General features: G+C 42.5%; 5 protein-coding genes across 10 annotated transcripts; 2 read left to right on the forward strand and 3 right to left on the reverse strand.

The window, feature by feature from the left end:
• Positions 1-183: 183 nt before the first annotated feature.
• On the forward strand, positions 184-7,612 carry disp2 (dispatched homolog 2 (Drosophila)). The gene is given in 10 exon segments (XM_055160949.1): positions 184-272; positions 2,344-2,488; positions 2,605-2,864; positions 3,021-3,144; positions 3,382-3,497; positions 3,724-3,821; positions 3,999-4,096; positions 4,169-4,321; positions 4,404-4,986; positions 4,989-7,612. Coding segments are annotated over 10 exon segments (4,290 nt in total).
• A 943-nt stretch (positions 7,613-8,555) lies between these two features.
• rpusd2 (RNA pseudouridine synthase domain containing 2) lies at positions 8,556-11,433 on the reverse strand. The gene is made up of 4 exons (XM_055160032.1): positions 10,767-11,433; positions 10,295-10,591; positions 9,767-10,212; positions 8,556-9,708 (listed from the first exon to the last, which is right to left on the reverse strand). Exons 1-4 carry the CDS (start codon positions 11,400-11,402, stop codon positions 9,438-9,440), a joined length of 1,650 nt encoding a protein of 549 aa, XP_055016007.1. The 5' UTR covers positions 11,403-11,433; the 3' UTR covers positions 8,556-9,437.
• Positions 11,434-11,564: 131 nt separating this feature from the next.
• Positions 11,565-14,649, reverse strand: pcmtl (l-isoaspartyl protein carboxyl methyltransferase, like). 4 transcript variants are annotated; one of them, XM_055159969.1, is made up of 9 exons: positions 14,365-14,649; positions 13,960-14,108; positions 13,411-13,515; positions 13,306-13,337; positions 13,122-13,226; positions 12,919-13,039; positions 12,750-12,835; positions 12,420-12,589; positions 11,565-12,289 (listed from the first exon to the last, which is right to left on the reverse strand). In XM_055159969.1, exons 2-9 carry the CDS (start codon positions 14,069-14,071, stop codon positions 12,253-12,255), a joined length of 768 nt encoding a protein of 255 aa, XP_055015944.1. In that variant the 5' UTR covers positions 14,072-14,108; positions 14,365-14,649; the 3' UTR covers positions 11,565-12,252. The 4 variants fall into 4 exon arrangements, with proteins under 4 accessions (XP_055015944.1, XP_055015953.1, XP_055015948.1 ...); XM_055159978.1 differs by having other exon boundaries at positions 11,565-12,324; positions 14,365-14,643; XM_055159973.1 differs by having other exon boundaries at positions 14,321-14,376.
• ccdc32 (coiled-coil domain containing 32) lies at positions 14,412-16,806 on the forward strand. Of its 2 annotated transcripts, XR_008633064.1 has the most exons (5): positions 14,412-14,550; positions 14,689-14,997; positions 15,148-15,301; positions 15,496-15,642; positions 16,321-16,455. XR_008633064.1 is itself a non-coding variant. In XM_020919363.2 (4 exons), the coding sequence occupies exons 2-4, from the start codon at positions 14,760-14,762 to the stop codon at positions 16,484-16,486; spliced, it is 558 nt and encodes a 185-aa protein (XP_020775022.1). In that variant the 5' UTR covers positions 14,412-14,550; positions 14,689-14,759; the 3' UTR covers positions 16,487-16,806. The 2 variants fall into 2 exon arrangements, 1 of the variants encoding a protein (XP_020775022.1); XM_020919363.2 differs by lacking the exon at positions 15,496-15,642 and having other exon boundaries at positions 16,321-16,806.
• Positions 16,807-17,095: 289 nt separating this feature from the next.
• On the reverse strand, positions 17,096-23,486 carry bahd1 (bromo adjacent homology domain containing 1). Of its 2 annotated transcripts, none has more exons than XM_020919424.2 (7): positions 23,037-23,486; positions 20,647-22,088; positions 19,938-20,287; positions 19,425-19,584; positions 19,272-19,351; positions 18,979-19,070; positions 17,096-18,871 (listed from the first exon to the last, which is right to left on the reverse strand). In XM_020919424.2, exons 2-7 carry the CDS (start codon positions 21,989-21,991, stop codon positions 18,682-18,684), a joined length of 2,217 nt encoding a protein of 738 aa, XP_020775083.2. In that variant the 5' UTR covers positions 21,992-22,088; positions 23,037-23,486; the 3' UTR covers positions 17,096-18,681. The 2 variants fall into 2 exon arrangements, with proteins under 2 accessions (XP_020775083.2, XP_020775082.2); XM_020919423.2 differs by having other exon boundaries at positions 19,938-20,290.
• Between the last annotated feature and the right edge of the window lie 79 nt (positions 23,487-23,565).

Here is a 23,565-nt window from a genome sequence, read left to right on the forward strand (position 1 = left end):
CGCTCCGATAGGACCAAGTGCGCATCATCAGCGGATCTGAGCCAATCACCGCGCTCCTCTGCCTCACTGCCTCTTCTGAGGAGGCGAGCATCACGGACAAACAGGCTGCCTGCGTGACAAGCGTGTGGATAGATGGATGTGAACATTCATTAAACAGCTGTGGAGTTGGACGGTCAGAACACGATGGAGGCGTGCTCGCGTGAGGAGAGCACGGGGGCTACAGCGATGGAAGACTTCCCCCCCGGAGAGAGGGGGAGAGACGCAGCTCAGAGGTGGGCGCTTTTCATATGCATCTCATTAAGATATGGAAAAGCCAGTTGAGCAGACTGTCGCTTATTGAGAAACAGAGACCAGTGTAATGAACTAAAGGACAGAAAACCCAGCGTATTCTATTTTACTACATTTGCACTGTCGCTACAGGCCAATAAACAGAAATGGATTGGCTAGCTAAACCAGCGGCACAGTTTTTTGATCTGATGTGCTTGACTATAGAGCCTATAGGCCAGACATGTCAAACTCAGGCCCGGGGGCCAAATTTGGACCGCAATATAATTATATTTGGCCCGCAAGATCAGATCAAATATGTATTAGAGCTGGCTCGCTGGCTACAGATAGGCTATAGAAACATCTTTTATTTAAAACATTGTTATTATTCTATATTACGCTCTTTCTGGATTCAATGTTTAAGCAAAACTATTATTAAATATTTATTTTTTAATAAGAAAATGTTTAACATTACATATCTCGAAATAAGAGAAAACATGCTGATGTTGTTGAAATTTTTCAATAAATATTTAGTTTGGCCCACGACTTAGTCCCAGTTTTAAATTTTGGCCCTCTGTGAATTTGAGTTTAACACCCCTTGGTATAGGCTATAGCTCATGTGTCCGTGTGATCTGCTGTTATCGCAAGTTAAACGGTCTCTATTTTTTAGGATTTGTTTGTATTGGGAATGCCATATAAAACAGGGATCATAAACAGGTTTTTATCTGCCATGTTAAGTCATAGTGTTGAGACTGAGTTACTTTTGCATCCTATTGGCCTGGTTTCCCCCACCCTTGGTCCTCCTTGGTAAATTCATAATTAAGTAAACTGCTTACTTTTATTTAAAGGGAAAAGCAAAACCCATGCAGGAATTCAATGAGCAATAATTCTGACTGCCACAAGCAGAGACCACTAAATAGGCTATTCAGTAACAAATGTGAGCTTATTTAGGCTAATACAATTATGCACATAAAGATGCTATACTAAATGTACAGGAAAACAGCAGTCTGTACTGTCACTTATTCTATTTATCCTTAAAAGAAGTAAATGTAGCCTGTTGTTTTGGGAAAAAGTATTACAATCACAACTGAATCTGGGTTACCAGTGCCTAAACCTGCATATCGAGGACATAACTTTTTCTCAATGTTTCTGAGTTTTTGTCAGAACACAGAAGCCACTGTAATAGCACTGATTAATGATTGGCGGCAGGTACTGGGGTTCAGGTAGTGACAATTCAGATCAGAGAATTTTTAGGTTCAAAACTATTGGGGTTTCATTGAAACTGGTGACCCAAATGAGACTCATGTGAGGCTCATTCTGCTATTTGATTAATCATCCAAAACACAAAATTATAATAAATAAATGGGACATCATGTCCAATGTTTTTGTAAGTAAGAATGAATCACCATTAGAATTATTACAAGTGCAATATTTGATTTGAACATGTTTACCGTACCTTGGGATACAGATAGATCAGGTTTATGAAATTTTAAATAATCAAATCAGATCTTACATACAGTTCTTTAAAATGATGTCTGATGCCAAACAGCCCCAGTTCTAGTCTATTGAATTCGGGTGGGCAATAATTTCATTTGTGTGGGCAATGCCTGCCCTTGTCTATAACCAATGCATTTAACTGAAGAGCATGAATAGACTTATTTAGCAGATTTATTGTTTAAAAAAAAAAAAAAAAAAGAAAAAAATCTCAGGTTAATGAGGTCATTTATCCTGTGACAGTGTACACAAGACTATTCATTAACTCTGAACTCCCGGGTTATTATGGGATAACACATCAGTGAATCGACTGTTGACTTTGTCGCCCTGGAGACAGAGCAGGACACAGCAAAACATTTTACCAAAGACCCTAGTGGAAAAACAAACATGAAACCCCACTCTAGCTTGCATCCTGCTCAATATCGATAGATGCACACAATGTTTTGTCTTTACCTATTAATTATTATAAAGCGTTTAACTAAGCACACTGGACCTCTCTTGCATTGAGTGCTGTAGTCCATGAGTTGTATGTTCTGTACTCAAGCCCCCCTTCATGGTAAACGCTGGGCCTTGTGTATTCCATAGTGATCCCCCATCCATCGCTCTGTGTCCCCCTGAGCACCAGTGCACAGTGGATCATTCTGAGGAGGGGCTCCTCTCTGAGGGAAGGCTGTGTGACAGCTGCAGCAGCCTGGGAAGGCCCTCCTCCTCCTGCAAGCTTTACCACCAGGTACCAATATTCAGCTCAACACCATCACCTTAAAGTCACTTGTCCTGCAGCAATTCTAAACTGTGATTCTTAACAGTGTGAAGCAGTACACTAAAGAAGGTTCCTCTTGTTTCCAGGTCCCACAGATGTCCCATTTGGAACCTTTCGACTCTCCTTTACCCAGGACATGCCCTCACTCCAGCCAAGCGGGCACCTGCAACAGCTGCCCCAGAGGTTCCAGGGGAAACCGTGAGAAGAGGGGGGGTCAGAGTTTCAGCTCTGCCCAGTCCTCATGTTCTGGACCAGTCCGCTGCCACTGGCTACATAGTTCAGTTGACAGTGGACCGCACAAAACAAAACAGGCACTGACTGTCAGGTATCACTGTTTTTACTCTGTGTGTGTAATTAAAATGTGAATGGCTAGTTCCATTTACAGAAGCCTTTTTCATTTCCTGCAGGGATGGAGGTCTCTCACGGATCATCAGGATGTGAGTGTCAAAAAACAATCTCTGCTGTAAACATGGATAACCCCACTTGTTTGTGTCTGGTTTAGATATAGTCAGTTGCTGGTTGAGCACCCATTAGGTTTGCTGCTGGGTTGTGCTCTGCTACTCTTGGGCTTTTCTGGAGCAGCACTTCTGATAGGCCCATTACCAGATTTCTCCAACCCTCTAATGGTGAGTCTTGCATAGCTGCTTTTTGTTAGACATAAACTGTATCCCCATCTATTCTATCCAAAACTGTAATTGCTTTTACAATGCTCAAGAGCAGTAATGGGAAAGAGTTGGTTTCCTTTGAGCCTCATGTCAGTAGTACATACAGTAAAGTTCAACGTTACCATGGCATGTCCAGAAGCTTGTTGACACTGATGGAGAACAGAGGGCACTCTTTGATGTCTCTGTGTTCGGCTGCAGGGCTTCGAGCCACGGGGGACATATATCAACCTGCGTGAGTCCAGTTTGCAACAGCTATTGCAGAACACAGGCCCTGGCAGGACTCTGTCTTTGCTGCCACAGGCACTCAGTCCAAGGTCAGCATGCTATACTCTGCTCTGTGCCGGGTAAACATAACTGTAATGGGAGTACACAAGGACAGTATTCTGGTTATATTCTTTTGTCCATAATACAATAATAAACCCCACAATAAAGCCTTTTTTATTCATTCAAATTTAAATAAGAGCACACAGATATTCTAATATCCAATTACAAAAGAATAGAGTGCATTCAGTAATGTAGTCTGTTTTGTGCATGGTGCAGAGTGGGAGGAGATGTCAGTCAGAACAGCAGCAGAGTGCGTGCCAGAAGGATGTTGGCCAGACACTCCACTCCAGACTCCTTCCTCTGTGATGCTCCAGGTCAGCGGCACACACATCATGTGTCATGCAACTTGGCACACACACTCAGATACAAGGAAGTAGAGGTCAAATGTACAATATAGTCCTAATGAATGAAGTCTACCACATGCAATCTTAAGGTACTCACAATGTACCTCCACAAATCCTCCTTTGTGATTGTGTGCATTACATATATAGGTGAGCATCTGGCCCAGCTTGTGTTCAGATCTGAAAATGCAGCCAGTCTGTGGAGCCTGAAGACCATCCAATCCATGTGTGAGATGGAGCAGTCCAGGGTATGCCACACAATTTCCTAATATTCAGTCTTCATGCAGTTGCCATTGTGTATCTTTCTTCCTTTGTTCAAGATCCGGTCCCAGGCACACTTTCAGGATGTTTGCCAGCGTCCCCTGAGAAGCGAGCCTGGGCTGAGCAGCGGCTGTTGCCCCAGCTGGTCCCTAGGAAACTACTTAGCTGTGCTCACAAATGCATCCCGCTGTCTCAGCCTCACTTCACACCAGGTTACTTTTACATACTGTAGATAAAATACAATTTCACAAGTTTCTACATATCTATAAAAGACATAATGTATGTCTCTTATAGGTTTCAGAGTCTCTGAGCCTGCTGCGTAAATGTGCTCCATACTATCATGAAGGACATCTTGTGGAGGCCTGTGTGGACAGACCCAAACATGGTGGCTGTGCTTTTGTTCCCAGCCGTTGTAAACAGTCCCGTGTGGTGTTCCAGATACTGCACTTTCTGGTGGATAAGGACTTTCTTGGTCCTCAGACAATGGCATACCAAATCCCTACCTTAAAGTACAGCCTCTTATTCCTCCCAGTGCAGAAAGGAGAACAAATGATGGAGATCTACATGAATACTTTGGAAGGACGAGATCTGTCTTACAATAACACCACGATCACTGGCATGGACTTTGGCATCAAGCAGAGCCTTTTTAGACTTTACCTTTTGAGGGATTGTGTTTACCCTGTCCTAGCTGTCTTGTCCCTCCTTTTCTCCATGGCCATCTATCTACAGTCACCATTCGTTGTAATGTTATCGGTATTAGCCATTGCTGGCTCCCTCCTCACATCGTACTTCTTGTACAAAGTCGTTTACCGTCTGACTTTCTTTCCTCTAGTGAACTTTACTGCAGCCATTATTCTCATAGGGAGCTGTTCAAATCAGGTTTTATATTTGCAGATTTTTGGAACCTATTGCTCTCCCAGAGACCTTGTATCTCTCTAGAGAAGAGAGTCAACAGAATTCTGCATGAAGTTTGTTATCTAATTATAGCCTCAGGACTGACCTCTAGTGCAGCGTTTTTCTCTGGTTTTCTAAGCAGCCTTCCAGCTATTCAATGTTTTGCCATTTACTTGGGCACAGCCTCCTGTATCAGTTCACTCCTAGCATTAGTGTGGCTGCCGTGTTCTTTCATTTTGCGTGAACACTACATGAATTCATCCCCTGTCATTGTTCAGGGATGGAGACCTTGCTGCTCCCAAAACACCAACGGATTCTGGGAGACAAGTTCACGTAAGAAATGTCTGTTCAATCTCAGTCAGAAAGCAAGAGAGATTAAAAGAGGGCTCAGTGATACGTCAAATCTGTTATTTTTGAAGATCCTTCCATGTGGAGTAGTGAAGTTTCGGTACATTTGGGTATGCTGGTTTGCTGTGCTTGCTGCTGGGGGCACATACATGGCCTGTGTGGAGCCAGGCATGAAGCTGCCTACTTTGGAGAGCAAAGTTACTCAACTGTTCCGCTCCAGTCACCCATTTGAGAGGTATGATGCAGAGTATCGCCACATGTTTATGTTTGAGCGCCAGAGAAATGGGGAAGACATGCCTCTTAGCCTACAATTAGTTTGGGGGGTGAAAGCCACTGATAACGGAGACCATTTCAACCCACACAGCAACAACTCTTTAGTCCTGGACCCAGAGTTTAACATGAGCAGCCCTGACTCCCAGGTTTGGTTGAAGGATCTGTGTGCACATGTTCAGAATCAAAGCTTTTATTTGCCGCCATCTCCTGAAGATAAAGGCATGGTAGAAAACATATGCCTGGTAGAGCAGTTAGTAGAGTGGGTCTCAATGCGGCGTTGCTCAGAAGCCAATGACCTGTGCTGTGCCAACCAGACCTTCCCCTTCCATCCTGCTGTATTTGAGCGGTGTCTGAGTCTGCTGCTGGCAGAGCGCTACAGCCAGGGACGCCTAGCTCATGCTGGAGGAGTGTATTTCCACACAGATGGACAAATCGCTGCCCTTGTTTTAGCATTCAGAACCACATACCTCTACAGCTTTAATTACACCACCACCAGTGTTTACTACGGACAAATCCTTGCATGGTTTAATAGGGAGAAATCTGGTGCTCCCCCAGGCCTCGGTCGTGGATGGTTCGTAAGCCAGCTTTCTCTGTTGGATTTGCAGCAGTCCCTGGGCTCAGAGACATTGCTGGTATCAGGTTTTTCTGTGGCCCTGACATTTGCCTTCCTTCTGGTTAGTACCTGGAATATTCCTTTGAGTCTGTATGGCATGGTGGCAGTTGGTGGCACTGTCTTTGTCACTATAGGCCTCTTGGTTCTGCTTGAGTGGCAACTGAGTGGCATCGAGGCCCTCTTTATATCCTGTGCTGCGGGGTTGGCTGTCGACTTCATAGCTAACTACTGCATATCCTACAGCCTAGCTCCACACTCAGATAAAATTGGGAAGGTGGTGCATGCCACTAAAAGGATGGGCTGTCCTGTTGCAGTAGTTTCTGGGGCTTTCTTTTGTATGGGGATTATTATGTTACCATCAACTGCTTTACTGTTTAGAAAGTTAGGTATTTTTTTGTTTTTGGTGAAATGTGTGGCCTGTGGATTTGCTACGTTCTTTTTTCAGTCTCTATGCTGTTTTTTTGGACCCCAGCATAACTGTGGCAGGATCATGTTTCCTTGTTACATGGAACAGACTGAATCTTGTGTGACGGTAAACACCAGCTCCTCATCTGCGGCTAATGGAGCTTTTGACAAAAACAGAGTGAGGAGGAGTTATGACCACCAGGATGGAGGGGGCTATCTGTACCCCAACCACCATCGTCCGCAGAGACAGAAGCTCACTGTTGGTTCTGGTCAGGGACATGAGCAGTATGAGCTGCAACCTCTAGCCTATAGACTCAGTGACAGCTTTGAAAATAGTACTTGTACCAGCAAATTGTCCAATAGACCTTCTGTCCTCTCAGATGAGATCCAGTTTTGTAGCAAAGAAGACATGTGCATTCATCAACACAAAATGTGTCCTACGCCTCCAGCCTTGCAAACATCCTCTCCTTACAAAGAGACCAGCATGCAACCTAACCAGTTGCATCAAGACAAACTGCTGTGCACTGACTGCAGGGGTCACTGCAGTGGCCTTAAACACTGGAGTAACACACCCTTCTCCTCCTCTTCCAGCCTTGAGGAAACTACAGCCACTCACACTCTAGAGACAATTGACCATCTGTCTGTGTGCAAAGACGAGGCCAGAGCACATAACAAACCACTGTGGACCCTGTCACAGAGCTCATATGAGGGCCTGGAGGACTCCAATGACACCTGTCTGAGCATTATAGAAGCACAGGCCTCCACATCACTGCAATCCACGGAAGAGGAGCAGCAGCCACCTGGACACTTAAATGAAAAAAGGGATACTCTTCGTTTGTCTCTGAAAGACACACCTTATGAGAGCGAAAACAGAGGCAAGAGCAGTGAAGTGGTCATTTTACCCAACAGTAAACCAGACTTACCAGACGTGTGGATTAAGAGACGAGGAGAGCAGGATGACAGCTGCTGAGGTTAGCAGCACTGTGCAATATGGTAGCAGTGTCCCAAGTATAGTTATGCATACTTGGATGTAATATGTTGTCTTTTTCTGTGTATAAAAACAACAGTAGCATGTTTTACCGTGCAGTATAATTAATTTATGTAAGATTTTATAGGCTGAGACCTCAGATATGGAATCATCATTGCCTTTGCAGATTTACTTATTAAGAGATACAGTACAAATATGGCACACTATTCTTGACAAACAAAATAATTTCCATCAAAAAATTTTTTGTGTCCACACAAATTTTGCACTTTTTTCAATAAAGTATGTAATTTTGGTGTGTGAAATGTTCATTAAAATACTTGCAATTCAAGGCATTTTTCATTGCAAATAGCATCGCACTCCTCAGCCTCACCAGTGAGGTTTATTCCAGGGTACTGGAGAGAAGTATCTGACCGACAGTCGAACCTCAGATCCAGGAGGAGCAGTCTGGTTTCCGTCCCAGTCACAGAACACTTGACCAGCTCTACACTCTCCATCAGATGCTCGAGGGTTCATGGGACTTTGCCCAACCAGTCCACGTGTGCTTTGTGGATCTAGAGAAGGCATTCGACTGTGTCCCTCGTGGTGTCCTGTAGGGGGGTGCTCTGGGAGTATGGGATCCGGGGCCCTTTGCTAAGGGCTGTCCGGTCCCTTTATGCCTGGAGCAGGAGCTGTGTTTGCATTGCCGGCAGTAAGTCAGACCTGTTCCCGGTGCATGTTGGACTCCACCAGGGCTGCCCTTTGTCACTGGCTCTGTTCTTTGTATTTATGGACAGAATTTCTAGGCTTCATTAAACAAGGATCTCCAGTATGCATGTATCAATTAGTCACAGCTGTTGTAAAAAGGATTAAAGCCTTTACTTGAACCCCCCTAAGTGGTACTTATACTATTATATATATATACACTACTACTGTACACATGCATGTGTACAAAGTAATACAATAATTTAATAGGGCATAAGCAGAATGAATATAATTCCCTTTCTGAAATGGCCTCAATTCAACTAAAATGCAATTATATATTTTTGTATTAAAATAGTGCATTTTTAAACCAGGGTTAAAATACTGCTGTACGTTCATATCACATGCAACCACTTACAGAATATTTGCGGTATCAAGTGCTTAAGTCAAGATTTTAACTTATCAATAGTTGTCTCTACCTCTTTGTCATAAATGGAGTTCAATAACAGAAAGCATATCTGCCTGTAAAAGACAGGAAAAACGGTACTAAAAGAGAAGGCACATCTAATCTTAACAGCACAAAATGTCTCATTTAGATGATTTTGTTAAAACCTTTCTCCACCTATTCAGAATTACAATTTTTCTTTGAATACACATGCCATCTTGGAGATTACCATTCCACTGATGTATACATGTCCAAGACTAATGCATAAACATGATCTAAAACAATTTCTTTTAAAAGAATAATGAACAAGTTGTATAACTTTTGTAAATGCAATCTGATATCATCACTTTTAGGGAGACCAAGTACATACAATTATTTTGTATTTAACACATAACACAGCAAAAGAAAATTAAATTAAATTCTGTCAATTGGACGCTCATCCAGAAAGATTCCTCAGTTCTGACAGGAAGTAGCCCTATTGATTTGGACGACTGAAGGATTACAGGCATTTCTTTGTCATCCTTCTTCATTATTTATCCAGGTCTGACAGTACTAACTATACAATTTTGCTATTTCAAGAAATGCAGCCATCACTCCAAAAACAATAATTTATATGATGTATGCATGAAAAACTAAATGTTTCATCCAAACTGCAAAATAAAGTTTTGATGACAGGAGTGGGCCTTAAAGAGTCTCTTTCCAGTCCTCTTCTGCCCACTCTGGTAAATGTGTTGAATATTCAAACTCAGGACCTTTGTAGCGTAAGGCATGCAAATACATAATGAGCTCCTTCTCTGTGGGGTCAGCTCGTACAAGCTTGCATTCACTGCATAGGTGGTCCAGTTCACTGTTCGTTGCAATCGCGCTGGGAGCTGAAAACTCGGCATCAGAGCCTTTGACAGGGTTCTCACTGCTTGAATAATTGTCCTTAATGCTGGAATCTGTTGCATCTGTACTGTTCAAATTGATCACTTATGCAACTATCTGACAGGTGATTGGTTCCACCTATGTACCCATCTTTACAGATATTTTTAGTTTTAATTTCTTCAGCCTCCCTGATGGCATCCTCGGGTAGGTCCAAGAGGTGTAGACTCTCCTGAGACCGGTGCTCTTCCACCAGAGCCTGCAGGAGCTCCTCGTTAGTCCTGTTCAGCAGTCCTCCCTTACCTCTGTGTGGACCCCAGGCAGAGGAGCCATAAATGGGGTCATTGAGGATGGGGAAGCCCAGGTACTGTAGGTGCACTCTGATCTGATGGGTGCGGCCAGTAAGTGGTAAACAGCGCACCACACTTGTTTTGCCATTAAAGCTGAGCCTCTCAAACACAGTGCGACATTCTTTACCTTTAGGATCCACACGACACAAGCCAATTTTGAAGGAAACCACCAGAATGGGCTCCTCACAGGTGATCTGCCCTTCTGGAAACTTCCCCTCCACCCGGCACACATACTCCTTTACAAGCTGCAAGTACAGAACAACTCAGTTAGAGTACAGTGATCTCATTGTAAGAATGCTCTAAGCATTATTTTCAGCTGGGACATGCCTGTCGGTCTCTGACTAGTTGGTCCAGCCTTTTTGAAGTCTCTAGGTTTCGTGCAAATAGCAGCACTCCAGAGGTGAGCCTGTCCAGTCGATGCACTGTGTGGAGCTCTGAGACGCCCTGCTCTTTACCCAGGATGAAGATGACCGTGTTGTGTCGGAAGCGGCCACAGGGATGCACCGGGATGGAGGAGGGTTTGTCCACCACCAGGACTTCACCATCATCAGCCAAGATTTTCAAAGGCTTCCCCACCACAGGAGGCTCATGGCGGTGCACAGTGTTTCTCATGTGGTCATTGTTCTGTGCAGAAGGGAAAATGGAGGGCAATTATATAATCAAATAACTAAATGATAAACAAGATACTTTTACAGGCAAATTATACAAGTGGTTACCAAGTTGGATTATTTAAAGGTCTAAAAAACTATCTCTTTATAATACTGATAATCACGTAGATGTCATTATCAGAGTTACTTACTTTTAGCACAATGGAGAGGTCGTCCACAGGTGTGCCGTTCAGGCGTATGCGCCCCTCTTTGGCCGCTCTCTGGTAGTACTCCATGGACTCAGCTCTGAATTCACTTTTGAAAACCTCCAGGAGAGTCTTGCCAACCCAGCGTCCTTTGCAGTATGTTGTGAAATCATGGTAGTAAGGACGAACTTTGCGAAGACCGTTTTCAAAATAGTAGGTTGTCTCACTGAAATGTTCCTGATTGAAGCTAACTCCAGGGTTGCGTTTCTGCGGCGGAGGGACGTACCTCTCTCCAGGGCAAACTTTCTTTGCTCCCGCTCCTCTTCGCCTCTTCCCTCGTCCTATTCTCTCAGTTTCCTCTGGCTCGTCGTTTTTGCGTTTTCCCGAATCGCACTGCTTATTTTCTGTCCTTGACACTTTTTCTTTAGTGAATTCGGTAATGTCCGAGGCTGTACCCTCCTGTTCAGCCAACAACGTGGGTTCCACTTGCTCCATAAGCACTGTGCGATTTGTCCTGAAGACTGTTGGAAAACTACAAGAAGACAGCCTGCAGTGCGACGAAGATAATATCAAACTATTCTGACAATTGTTGAAGCTTGAAAAGAGAAAATGCCTATATTTGGCATAAAACCTCAGGTGCATTACTTTCTGGCTGCCTCGTACCTTGAGGTCCTTCAAGAGAACGGCGCACAATAGTGACGTCAAATTGTAGTTCAATTCATTGCAGGTTTCAGACTATGGTCATTTGAAGTACAATATTGTCACTTCATAACACAAGACATATTGAGCACAGCTGTTTTTCAAATTATGTGTTTAATATGATATAATATTATATATAATATTTAATAATTTAGCAAGGAATACATTTCTATACATACAGGTTTGTTGTTGTCATCTCTTCAGCTTTAAAAGTGCTGAAGTACCTCTCTCACAGTCAGAAATTATGTCACAAATTAATATCCAATAACAACAGTAATAATGATAATAACTTGCAAGGGCCTTCAATTACTCAAGTCAGAACAAATCAATGTAAAATTTGTAAAACATTTGTAAAATTACGTTCCAAACCAAGAAAACAAATAAAAGACACGCTTTATGTTGGCAGTAACCAAAATAAAACACAAATACATATCATGAGAAGAGTGCTAAAGGAATGAGAAAGGTGCAAAATACAAATAACATTTTAATGTTGTTGGGCTTTTTTGCCATTCATGTCATTATGTTTTTTTACCCATTACTGCAGATCAACACTAAATTTGTCACAATTTATTTGTAGACTAATAAACAAATGTTGTTGGTCATAGGATTACAGAAAAGCCATTATAAGCCTGATAAAAAGCCCGACAAGTCATTAAAGACATGATCATTTATAATTTAAGAACCATTTTGTTAGCAGCACATTTTTGACCCTATGAAAAGAAAAATCCAAGGACACAGGAAGACTGGCAGAGACATAGCCACAATGTCCTCTGGGCAGCAAACCACACAAACACTACCTGGGCTCAGAGACACAGCACCAGCACCATCTCCTGTAGAAGCAATAACACGCCATCAGAGCTCCCCTCTGGAGAGACAGAATCATTTGTTCAAACACCCCGTCCTGTGAATGTATTACTTGTATCTGACAAAAGGGTACATGTACACATCATAAAAACATACCCAGGAAACTGATGCCTCTTGTCAGTAAGTGGGACATAGACCACTCCCATTAACGCAGTCTTCAGGAAGGTACCGTCACTCTGTCGATCATATTGCTCTAAGACTTGACTGCCACCGTCAGGACCAACGGGAAGAATCAGCCTTCCACCAGGCTTCAGCTGCTCTAGCAGCTTCAGAACCACAAAGACAGAGACAAAAGAACAGCAATTCATTAAATTAATAATTAACATCCACTTTTTATCTTCTAAGTTGTAATTTCATTGTTATGATATTTAGTAATAATAATAATAATTAATTATTATTATTATAATGATAATAACATGCCCTCACCGCCTTAGGAATGGTAGCTGCAGCTGCTCCAACATGGATGGCATCATATGGTGCCCCTTCTGGGTGCCCCAGCCTCCCGTCTCCAACTGAGGGCAGAGGACATTATGACAGACAGTCATTACTTTGAGCAGCTGGACACACTTGCTTTTGACATCATTGTATTACTCACCAATAAACCTAATGCGGCCAGTGGAGATGAGCTCTGGGTCATCTGTTTGCACATTTTTTACAGACATTTTCACAAGTTCATCAATGTGTTCAATACCCACTACACGACCTGTAGGACCTGTCTACAAGAAATATATAAAAACATGACATAAAACTGTTGCAGCTTCTACATGCTGCCCATTGTTAAAACAAATAAGCACTTACCATTCGTGCAAAGCAGGCAGTAAGATAACCACTCCCAGACCCCACATCTAGAGCAGTTGCCCCATCAATTAGTTTGTCGTGCAGTATTTCAAGAGCATGGGCATGCTGTTACATACAGAAACTAATTTGTTACAACAATAAAATCAGTGTAAATTTAATTTTTTTTTCTGTATAGTAGACTCACCATGTGCGGTGCACTGATAGTAGCTCTGTAACCTGTAACCGGACAATTATGACTGAACTGTTTACTTTAGTGAAAAAATGGAAGAAGATTGGTAAAATTACTCACCTATTGACTGTGGAGAGTCGGCATAGGGATAATCTCTGGAGTACAGTCCTCTGTCCGTTGCTAGCATGGCTTCAAAGACTCTATCATGTTTGATTACACCGTGATCTGCAAAACATGAAAAGCAAAAGAATAACATAATAAAAATACAATTGTGTATAATTTACTTGTAAGCAAGTGCATTGTAATTGCAATCACTTTTAATCTAGTAATGATATTTGTGCTGTTTCCCCCCACTAGGTTATATGTTGCAGCAATGTGATCATTCCACAGGGATGTGTCATTGTGCATGTGAAATACAGTATACAGTATCAGAAGGAGACACACACAGAGACATTTTATAGTTAATTACTGGGCTTACCCATATGAAACAGAAGTAACATGAAGTACAATGTAAAGATTAAATTATTATAATTATTATTTATCCAATTAGTTTATCCAATTGAAACTAATTGCAGTAACATAATTACCTGTCCGTAATAACGTGCATTAACTACACGACTCTCACTGAACGTGAAACTGCCTTGCTACTCATGCTCAAAGAACCATCACCTCTGAGCCTGCTGATGAGTTCTGGGTGAGTTTTCCCGCTGGACATCCACGCCATGGTCCGGGACAGGAGCAAACCCATAGGGACCACGATAGCCACGCGCAGCACGTGCATCTCCTACACTGCCGCAAGATGTGGCGACATGTCGCACCTGAAACCACAGACTATATATTTAATATATGCTTTATACAGTCTATGCCTGAAACCACAGCACACTACGCAAATGTTACTCAAACAGTGTAACAAATAATAGCTTTTTACGAACTTAAAACATATACGTGTATATTAGTTTAAGCGCACGTCATAATATACAATGTGCCTATAATTTATGATACTAATACAACGAGAGATATGATTACATACTTAAATGCAATGCATAAAAATCAGAGGTCAGCAGAATTGTTTACCTTCCCACAGACTGTCTCAAACTTCCGGGAGACAGAGGCAAGGATTGGCTACACATAGACATGCCAATGTAACAGAGAGCCAATCACATTTTAACTTTATTGATGGACGGATTTAATAGCCAATAATTAGTTTTACAACGCGGAAGAAGATTTTTCTCAACAAAGGTAGCTTCAAGGCTTCAAATGGTGATCATTTTCTTCCTTAAATTAATGTTACGAGTTAGATACTTTATAGAATTGGTGTTTCCACAAACATTATATTGGTGAGGTGTGTTGTTGTTGTCGCTGTCGTTTAACAGTGCATCTTCTGTGCATGTGTTGCAGAGTAAATGAATACACTGGACAGAACTGGCATCTCCCATTGAACATATCAAGCTACTTTTGCTATTGTGACAATGGTGGACGACTTTGAGGATGGAGACGTCCGGTCCAGCGGAGAACTCTGGTCCGAAATCTGCTCCAGCCTCCCGCAAGCACAAACTGGGACTGCTGCAGAGGGCAAATCCGACTTCGGCGACTCATTTCAGCCCAGAGCCGTGCAGGTCAATGGCCAAACACATGGGGCCTCTACCTGTTCATCCGGAGCCAAGTGGGAGCCTATGGAGGATTCAGAAATGTACATCGCCAGTTTAGGTGCTGAGGTTTTTGGTCTGTCTTGACCATTGCTTAGTGTTTGCATTTTCATAACTATCAGAACAATATATTCATGTTGATTTTGAATGTCAGCGTTATCGATTAAAAACGCTGCACAGGGTTAAGATTTTGTATTTTCTTATGTTGCAGAAAACCGTCTAAAGAGACTGAAAGGCCAGTCCAGTGATGTAACTTCAAGAGACATGCTGCGTTCACTGTCTCAGGCCAAAAAAGAATGCTGGGACCGTTTCCTGCATGATGCTCAGACATCGGAGCTCTTCCAAGAAGGAGACCTGGATGAAGGGTATGATTCAAATTAAAATCACTGTTGTCACTGTAATCCACCTGTTTTTAGCCACGATGTGTCATTCAATTCATGTTTGAGTAATCCTGCATTATTAAACTCTGTATATCTCCAAACCTCAAAATGCTCTATTCCACACTGTGATGTCACGAAGCAGTAATTTTCAAGTAGACTCTCACCTTTTTGTTTTGTAGCAATTGGCAATTCCAAGGTGGAAATTATCTAGATTATTCTAGTGAAGTTGTATGGATCTTAAAAACACAGAGTGCTCCCTGTATTACCACATGACATAAGAAGGTGGAAGTTTTTACAGCTTGAGGGAATAACAGCCAACTATAGAGGTATGTTTTTGATGATCATAACATGAATCAGAAAATAGTATTATATGCGCCCTTTTAAGTAGACTGTGGGTGTTTCTGAATTACCAGGATCCTCAGCCTCTGAACAACTTCAGAGAGATCCGTGTCATCAGAGCTCCACCCAGTGGTGTTCCAATTCCCTCAAATTCCCTCTTTTACCAAGAGGGGGGATCCTTGGCCACCTTGGAGAGCTTGAAATTACCCACAATAAACTCATTACACAATAAAAAGTAGTAAAATATTTTGCTATTTTAGCCACATTGTTGCATAATAATGTTACTATTATCAGATTGAATTAATTTAAATCAGGACAAAAGCAGCACTACACTACACATACTACACAAATTTTAAAGATTGGTGTTGGTGCACCACCCACTCTGTGAATTGCGTTAATTGAGATTTTAAATTATGAATAAAATTTTTGTGATTTATTTTTTTTTTTTTTTTCTATAAATGAGTAGCCTTAATTTAGGCACAATCTATGACTTGATTCAAAATAAACTCTGACAAAATGCCTGTATATTGACATAATTTATATTACTTAAGAGTCCCACTCTCTCACAGAGAGGATGATGTTTCTGTGAAGTGGCACTGCACATCACTTCTGTCTCTTAATACAGATAAATAAAATTGATTCAGTTATTACTTTGCCATTTTTAGTGCTCTGGAACACTTCAAACGGTGGCTGGTTCCAGAAAAAGTGGCCATCAGTGCAGAAGAGCTGGAGTACCTCCTGACACCGAACCAGAACCAGGCACAGACACAAAGTGAAAGGCCACCAGAACCCCAGCCCCCTGAAGATGATTCCCCCAGCCCAGAGAAATAACCCCCTTTTTGAATATGACCCCCAGTCCCGAGCCATTAGCCCCTCTAGGACTCAATGAGGTGGTAAGGGTGAAGTCCTTGCTACCATTTTCAGAGGATTTGTGAATCATATGTACTATTGTCCCTCAAACTGTCATTGTTAGTGTTGTCTAAAGATATTGTGTACAAAGTATCATATGCAGTGTCATTCCTGATGCAGCAATATTATTTTTAGATGTTCAATAATATTTTTTGTAATGTTTTAATATTCAGATTTTGACCATGACATGATTTGATTTGACTTGTTATTCATCATTAAATTGACATTGTATAACCTCATAAGATGAAGTGCTGTACTGTACATAAAGCTACTCTGTAACTGACCATAACTATTGTATATAGCAGTGATTCATTTGTAGTATTTTTGCAGATAGAAATTAGCTATTCTCAAGTGAAGACGTCCCGTGCAAACATAACTGCATTTACATACATTTACAACCTTTTTGAGCAGTTCACCATAAAGAATCATTACATGACTTCAAATATATCCTTAATTTTAAATCTGTATATTGCCACTTTAAGGCTTTTCTCTATTAGTTTAGTTGTGGTTATGAAAAAATAAAAACCATGATCTGGTGGATAAGTGTAATGCTGCACAGCAAGACACTTAACTTGATAAATAATTTATTACATATAAATATTTGTTCTTATAATACAGAGGTCCTTTTAAATTCATACAAATAATCTGTGCAGTAGTTACAATAACCTACAGTTAAGAGAGAGTGGAATCAACTGTCACAACAGTCCATTTCAGTGAGGACACAAGAACTCACAATTCAACACCTGCCGAGTTGTCTAAGCAAAAGTGAATATAAACCTGAACATCCCCATACACTACATCCAGCATCCAACAAACAGCCAATGTATCAAAATTATTCAAGACCTCCCAGTCTATTGCAATAATTGAAATGTCTGTGCAACTGTGAAAATACAATCCAAACATAGATAGCAGAGCCTAAAAATTTCCCACATTTGGATAATACAGACTTAGTAAAAAATGTATTGCAGGACAAGTTTAAGAGCCACGAATGATGCTGTTTGCAGACGTATATATATATAAAACATACAGATGTGAAACAGGAAAAATATGGGAAGGACATGTTGAGATTGGAGATGCCAGGAAGTAGACGAGGAAGACCAGAGACATTTGTGGATGTAATCAAAGATGATAAGCAGTTTGTCTCTGAGAGCAAAAACTGGTTAGAAAAGGTAATTTTTATCCTTAGTGTAACCTATTTTATCTATCCTAAACATAATTTTTGTTACATTTTGTAATATATTTGTAAATGTACAAAAAACTTCAGTATGGCTTAATGTCAGAGGGAGACTTTATGGACACAGGTCTGTATTGTTATGTGATGGGAGTTCAAAAGAATTAGGAATCACATATGGTGTTCTCCTATACATAGAAAGGCTGGGGTATGGGTATAAGGCAGCATTATCAAGGGCACAAAGCTTTGTAAAAGGGATGAGAAGAGGGCAAAATTGGTCAAAAAGTAAATGTGTTGTTTTACCCATTGGTGGTAAACTACTTTTGTTGTTACAGCAATAAATAATTTTAACAGAAAGAAATGGACATGATTTTTTTGAAAAACAAGAGAGCGAGAGAAAGAGCGCCACATACATGAGTCATAAGGAGATACAAGAATAAACATGACTAAAGCGATGTGGCAGGAAAAAATATGGTCCAGAAGGTGCAATGTAAAGCCACATCTAGGTTAAGAATGTTCAGAGTTCAGATGGACCTGCTGCGGTAAGACGTTGAGAATGTGATCAATGGTGAAAGAAGGTGCTCATTTGAAGTGAGGACTATTAAAAGATACATTTCATTCTTTTGATTTTATATATGAATCAAACTGATTCCTGTTTTTCTGCATTTCTTTGATATATTCTTTTTCCTTTACTCCCTCACAGAAAGCAGCTACAGTGACATTTTATATACTTCCTCTCGTGAGAAATCAACCCCTGCCCTTTGACATTCACCCGATACAGGCATCAGCTCACTGGCCCTGTACCAACTCTGTTTCTCAACATTGTGATTTCAAACAGAGCAGAACCAATAAGGGTTCATAAGTTGGGAAGTGGGTTTCCTATTGGTACTGGTGAACAGAGATGGTATGTGCCACTGGATGAAAAACTCAAGTAGGGATCATGTGACTAGTGAAGGTTCTTGAGCAGGCGACCGTAGCGGAAGTCATAGACATGCCTGCAGAAGAAGACCAGGTGGGGATCCATATCAGGGGGTACGCAGTGGTATGTGGGCAAGCCATGCTCCAGAGCAGGGGGTACCACAGAGGCAGCACTGCAGCCAACACCCTCCTGCTGCCGCTTCAACAAGGCACGAAACCTGCACGAAACAAAATCCTCTCATATGGGGCAAGTCATCTTTTAGAATATAATTGACCTCAATCAAAAAAAAAAAAAAATCTGTCATCATTTGAATAAGTAACCTACCGACAATACTGTGCCAATGTAAGAACGTAGCATTTGTCTTCGATACAGGCCACACTGTTCACATCCTGGTGTCGGGATGCAAACACCTCATTCTGTAAAACAACATCAATGAGAGTCCAGAGAATCACCTTGTGACCTTCACCTGTCTAGGCACTGCAATTAGATATTTTCCCTGACAAATCCATCACTCTATACCGTCACTGAACTGAATAATTGCAGGTTCACTTGATATATGCATCAAAATCTTTTACACCAAACTATTATCACTGCCTTTAAGTAATACAATATCTGACCTCACAGTGAACATTAGGCTTGCGTCCTCCTTGTGTGTGTTCTGGGCGGTAGTACCAAAACAAACTCATCATCAGCTCTCCTAAAAGCACAAAACAATTTATCTTGTGTGAAACGGAGATTTGGCTTTGGTAGACAGGGGACATGTATTAGACCTGAGTCTGGATCCTCCCACAGTGCAGACACCTTGGCCACATAAGGCAGACTCTTCTTCCTTGGTCCAGACTTGAGAAGGACTGTGTCTCGGACCTGGATTACATCTCCGTCTCGCTGCACTGCCTCGAAACAAGTCCTCAGCACAGGAGTCTCCTCACCCTAATAACAGCAGGTGGGCCATGGTTGTCATTTTTAGTTTACATTTATGGTTTTATAATGAAGTGCATATATGTTTTTCATAGCGAAATTTGAGGCTGCAGGAAATTAGACAAGCCTGAAATAGAGTTCAGATTTCAATTCAAGCATTTTTTGCTTATGATTAAGAAAGAAAGTTTTGACCTTTGCTTTCCAGAAATACTCTTAAATGCCCATGTGCAGAAATTAACTGAGTTCATTTTTTGCACTATAACATTAAAAGATTATGACATTATACACTGAGGCTTTTCAGCATCAACAAATCAGCATTAAAATAAAAATACCCCTCCCACAGTAGCAGACTTATAGTAACGTACCACAGTGAACACCTCCCTCTGAAAGGGCAGACCCACGGGCCGCCATCCATTGGTGCTTTTATGGCGCCACTTGTTGACGATAGAGCGCACCCCACTGGCACTGGGTGTGTGCTTTCTATTCCTGATGACCACTGAGTCCACCTGGGAGGCTCTGGAGGCCATGGTACTCTGTGCAAAGTTGTGACGCAAAGGGGCAGCGGGCTGGCTTGGCTCGGAGGGCTTGGCTGGAGTGTGTACTGATTGTCCGGCTGGAGGCACTGGAGAAATGGGGCAGCCAGTGAGAACTCTGGGACTAGGACACATGGGGAGCGATGGGGGACTGTGCAGGCCACTGACTGCTGGTGGGTATTCTTCTGAAGGAAACCAGAGAAAAGACCAAAGAGACAATAATATTCAACAAGCTCACACCATTATTATATTGTTTGAATTCCCTAACCAAATTATCAAATATTTCGAAGTGTTACAGAATAGTATAACGTACAATTTAATTTGTCATTTATTTATTATATTTACATTATATATATTATAGAAGTATTTTTTATCTATGAAAATATGAGCATTACACTTTTCTTACCAAAGAACTGTTTCCTTACTAAACTTCCACTGTGTAACTACAACTCACAAAGCTCAACTGTGTAGTAACTTTCCTGTTAACGGCCCCACTCAGCCTCACATCGTAATGGCTTCTGCAAATATAAATGTGCCTCACCTTTCTTTACAGTGTGGTTGCATGTGGTACAGCCCATGTGGCAGATGGCTGGAATCATACTGGAGTACGACCGGTAACTACTGACTGTACACGGGTCAAAGCAGGGCTCCACAGAGGTGCAGCAGTAGACTGGGTGAGAGATCCCTGAGGCCCCTGAGCTCTGGGTCCCTAGCAGCTTGGTCCCCTTTCTGCTGCTGGGGTACACATGCTCCTGTGACGTGTCAGAGGGGTGGCACAAGTGAAAGTAATATCCAGGGAAACAGGTGTATGAGTGTGTGCCGAGGGCAGGGAGGTGGTGGTGATGGTGGTGATGGTGGAACACACTGTCCTGTCCTTGAAAGGATTTGTCCCGCAGGAAGAGGGAGAGGCGATGGCAGTACTGGACACACTTCTCTTGAGTGCAGCAGTAGCAGGACGATACCTGGTTCTCCACCTGCTCCTCTTTCACCTGCGGAGAGAAGCTGGGAGCGGGAGGATGCTGCAGTGGAGCTTTAGCACAGTCTTTTAGCTCAGGTGTCACAGCCTGAGCAGAAGACCCAGAGCAACCCTGTAGCCTTCTCTTACCCCTGATCTTCTTCTGCCTTGTGTGTTGGGTCCATATTTTGTGGTCGCATTTTCTCTGAGCGTCACACTGAGTGGTGCTCTCAGCGTCATGTGTGACCTCCCTCTTCTTCTGCCTCTTGTTTGTGTACTGAGCACTGGTGAGTTTGAGGAGTGTCGCAGCAGTGAGGCCAGCCTGTCGCCGAGGTGTAGGTGCAAATATACTTAGCCAGTCAATGCTCTGGTCCTGTGTGACTGATGCATTTTTACAACCCACATCTTGCTGTGTTTGTGTTGCTTTCCGTTTGGGTTTGTGGGCTTTGGGCTCATGTTCATTATGATTGTCTTTAGGCAGCTGTGTTTTTCTAGAGCTCAGTGGATCATCCCGGAACAGCAGTAGAGAGTTAACAGCCTCAGCATTCAGAGAGGCCATTCTTCGCCTGCGAGGTTCTGGTGACAACCTCAAAAAAGCATGGGAGTTTTTCATTTTTGGTTCCTCTGCTTTTTGGGTGGGCCTATGCTTTAGTCTGGGTTGATCACATTTATTTCTTTGTTTCACTTTTCCACTCATATTTTTTGGTGAATTCTTGACATCTCCCACATCCAGCCGTGTGAGCAGGACACAGCAGTCTAATGCATCTTTGCGGTTCACTTTTAGGGCCTTCCTCCGGTGTCTGCTCACATTTGTGTTTCTTCTTCTCTCCAGCTTATTCTCCTTTATCCTTCGAGCCACCGAAGTCTTTTCCTTGCATTTCTTGTCCTTGACCTTGCTATATTTGACCATGGAGTTGCCCTGAGCCTTCATGTTCACCCACTGGAGAACAAGCTTGGAGCTCAGATGGGGGCTTCTTAAAAGAATGCAGACTTCAGCATGTTCCTGTTGTGTCTGAGGATCCAACTCCCTGCAAACACAAAAACGCTTGAGCACAGCACTGTGCATGTTCATATACATTCATCAACTCATAAAACAATAGTCCAAACACTTGTGTTCTTGAACAGAACACACCAACTTTCTCCTCGAACTACAAATCGCTCACAGAGTACTATGCTCTAACTGGCCTCTAACACCAGCCTTACCACTCCACTACACACTCACAGCTCTCCCATGTGCAAGGAGGAGCAGATAAAACTGGACATTGTGTCTGTGAGGAGTGAGTTTATGGGTAAATGTGACAGCTGCAGCACACTGAAGCGCTGGGTGAAGCACAAGTCCATAATACACACATTCAATTCCATACTCCAAACGAGCAATTTCAGGAGACTTGGCTCGCTAATTTGACGCTTACTTTTCACTCACAGAAGTTTGACACAAGGTGACATGTGGGAGTCATTTATGCTACAAACTGCTATCCGTATAAACTGCCCTCCGAGTGAGAAACTGTCAGTGCATTGGACAGCTTACCCTACTCCAAGTTCTGAAATATATTTGAACCTTGAAATCTCCTCTGAAGAGAGGAGGTCTTCAACAGAACAGGAGTCACGTCCATGGCCATGCGTGTATTTGCAGTACAAGTCTTACTAGTCACTCAAAAACAACTCGACACAAGCGTGCGCAAAAAAGAAAGTTGAAGATCAGGTCTAGCTGTCTGGCGAATCATGTCAGTCCTATGCAATTTTGTACGAACTTATGCTCAAGATAAACATCCGGTTACACGCCAATCTAACAGTATATTGTCACACGAAGCTCCAGATTAGAGGTTCTCGTAGTTCGGACCGCGGCAGCACCTGCGCGGCTGCAGTCCGAGCTGCAGGGCGCAGGCTTGGTGTGCAGCTGCGCTCCCCCAATCCCGTCAGCTGCGTGACAGCAGTGACAGCTGAGAAGACAGACAACAAACACGGATAATTCTTACCTATTCAATCAACCAGAAACGTGGGATCTCTTCTAGAAGGATCGGGAAAGAGTCAGGTGTACGCTTCCTGTACAGCACGAGGGGGACTGGGAGCGGAGAACTCATGGTGAGACGTCGATAGTCCGAACTGAACAGCGCCGCTGGTCCGTGCGCACGCGATGTCCACATTCCCTACTCCCCAACAAGCAACACTTCAAGCTCTAAAAGCAGCTAATAAACCTCTTCGTGGGACGCACATCAGTAACTCGGGTGAAGTTCAGCTCTGTCAGCGCGCTTTACATAACAGCATCATCCTCTTCTACGGTGACGCACCAAAGAGCGCAAACATGGCGTATCTTAAAGGGCCATGACACAGCGTTTACGATATGCCCCTGTCCCGTGCCCTAGAAAGCTCAAAAGGTGTAGCATTAATTTATAAGATAACGTTCAGAATAGCAGGTATTGCCTCATCATCTCGTGGGTTTATGGATCATCTCCAACTGATTATACCCGATCCACAATGTCTACTCAACTTTCCTAGGTGTATTTA

This window comes from Boleophthalmus pectinirostris, unplaced genomic scaffold, assembly GCF_026225935.1.
Source record: "Boleophthalmus pectinirostris isolate CB_2022bp ecotype Guang Dong unplaced genomic scaffold, ASM2622593v1 HiC_scaffold_10, whole genome shotgun sequence".
NCBI classification, from domain to species: Eukaryota; Metazoa; Chordata; class Actinopteri; order Gobiiformes; family Gobiidae; genus Boleophthalmus; species Boleophthalmus pectinirostris.

Bases quoted from the DNA above. Each gene is read 5' to 3' on its own strand.
- bahd1 (XM_020919423.2), bottom strand. From the start codon at position 21,991: ATGAAGGCTCAGGGCAACTCCATGGTCAAATATAGCAAGGTCAAGGAC. The intron at 19,352-19,424 runs GTCTAATACATG...TTGTGCTTTTAG, and splicing joins GTGGGAGGATCCAGACTCAG to GAGAGCTGATGATGAGTTTG. The intron at 18,872-18,978 runs GTAGGTTACTTA...TGTTTCGTGCAG, and splicing joins ACATTGGCACAGTATTGTCG to GTTTCGTGCCTTGTTGAAGC.
- ccdc32 (XM_020919363.2), top strand. From the start codon at position 14,760: ATGGTGGACGACTTTGAGGATGGAGACGTCCGGTCCAGCGGAGAACTC. The intron at 14,998-15,147 runs GTGCTGAGGTTT...CTTATGTTGCAG, and splicing joins AATGTACATCGCCAGTTTAG to AAAACCGTCTAAAGAGACTG. The intron at 15,302-16,320 runs GTATGATTCAAA...TGCCATTTTTAG, and splicing joins GAAGGAGACCTGGATGAAGG to TGCTCTGGAACACTTCAAAC.
- rpusd2 (XM_055160032.1), bottom strand. From the start codon at position 11,402: ATGCACCTGAGGTTTTATGCCAAATATAGGCATTTTCTCTTTTCAAGC. The intron at 10,213-10,294 runs GCATGTCCCAGC...CTGTACTTGCAG, and splicing joins AACTAGTCAGAGACCGACAG to CTTGTAAAGGAGTATGTGTG. The intron at 9,709-9,766 runs GTACATAGGTGG...CAATTTGAACAG, and splicing joins AAAAATATCTGTAAAGATGG to TACAGATGCAACAGATTCCA.
- pcmtl (XM_055159969.1), bottom strand. From the start codon at position 14,071: ATGCACGTGCTGCGCGTGGCTATCGTGGTCCCTATGGGTTTGCTCCTG. The intron at 13,516-13,959 runs GTGATGGTTCTT...CATGTTTTGCAG, and splicing joins ACTCATCAGCAGGCTCAGAG to ATCACGGTGTAATCAAACAT. The intron at 12,590-12,749 runs GTGAGGGCATGT...GTGGTTCTGAAG, and splicing joins CAGCTACCATTCCTAAGGCG to CTGCTAGAGCAGCTGAAGCC.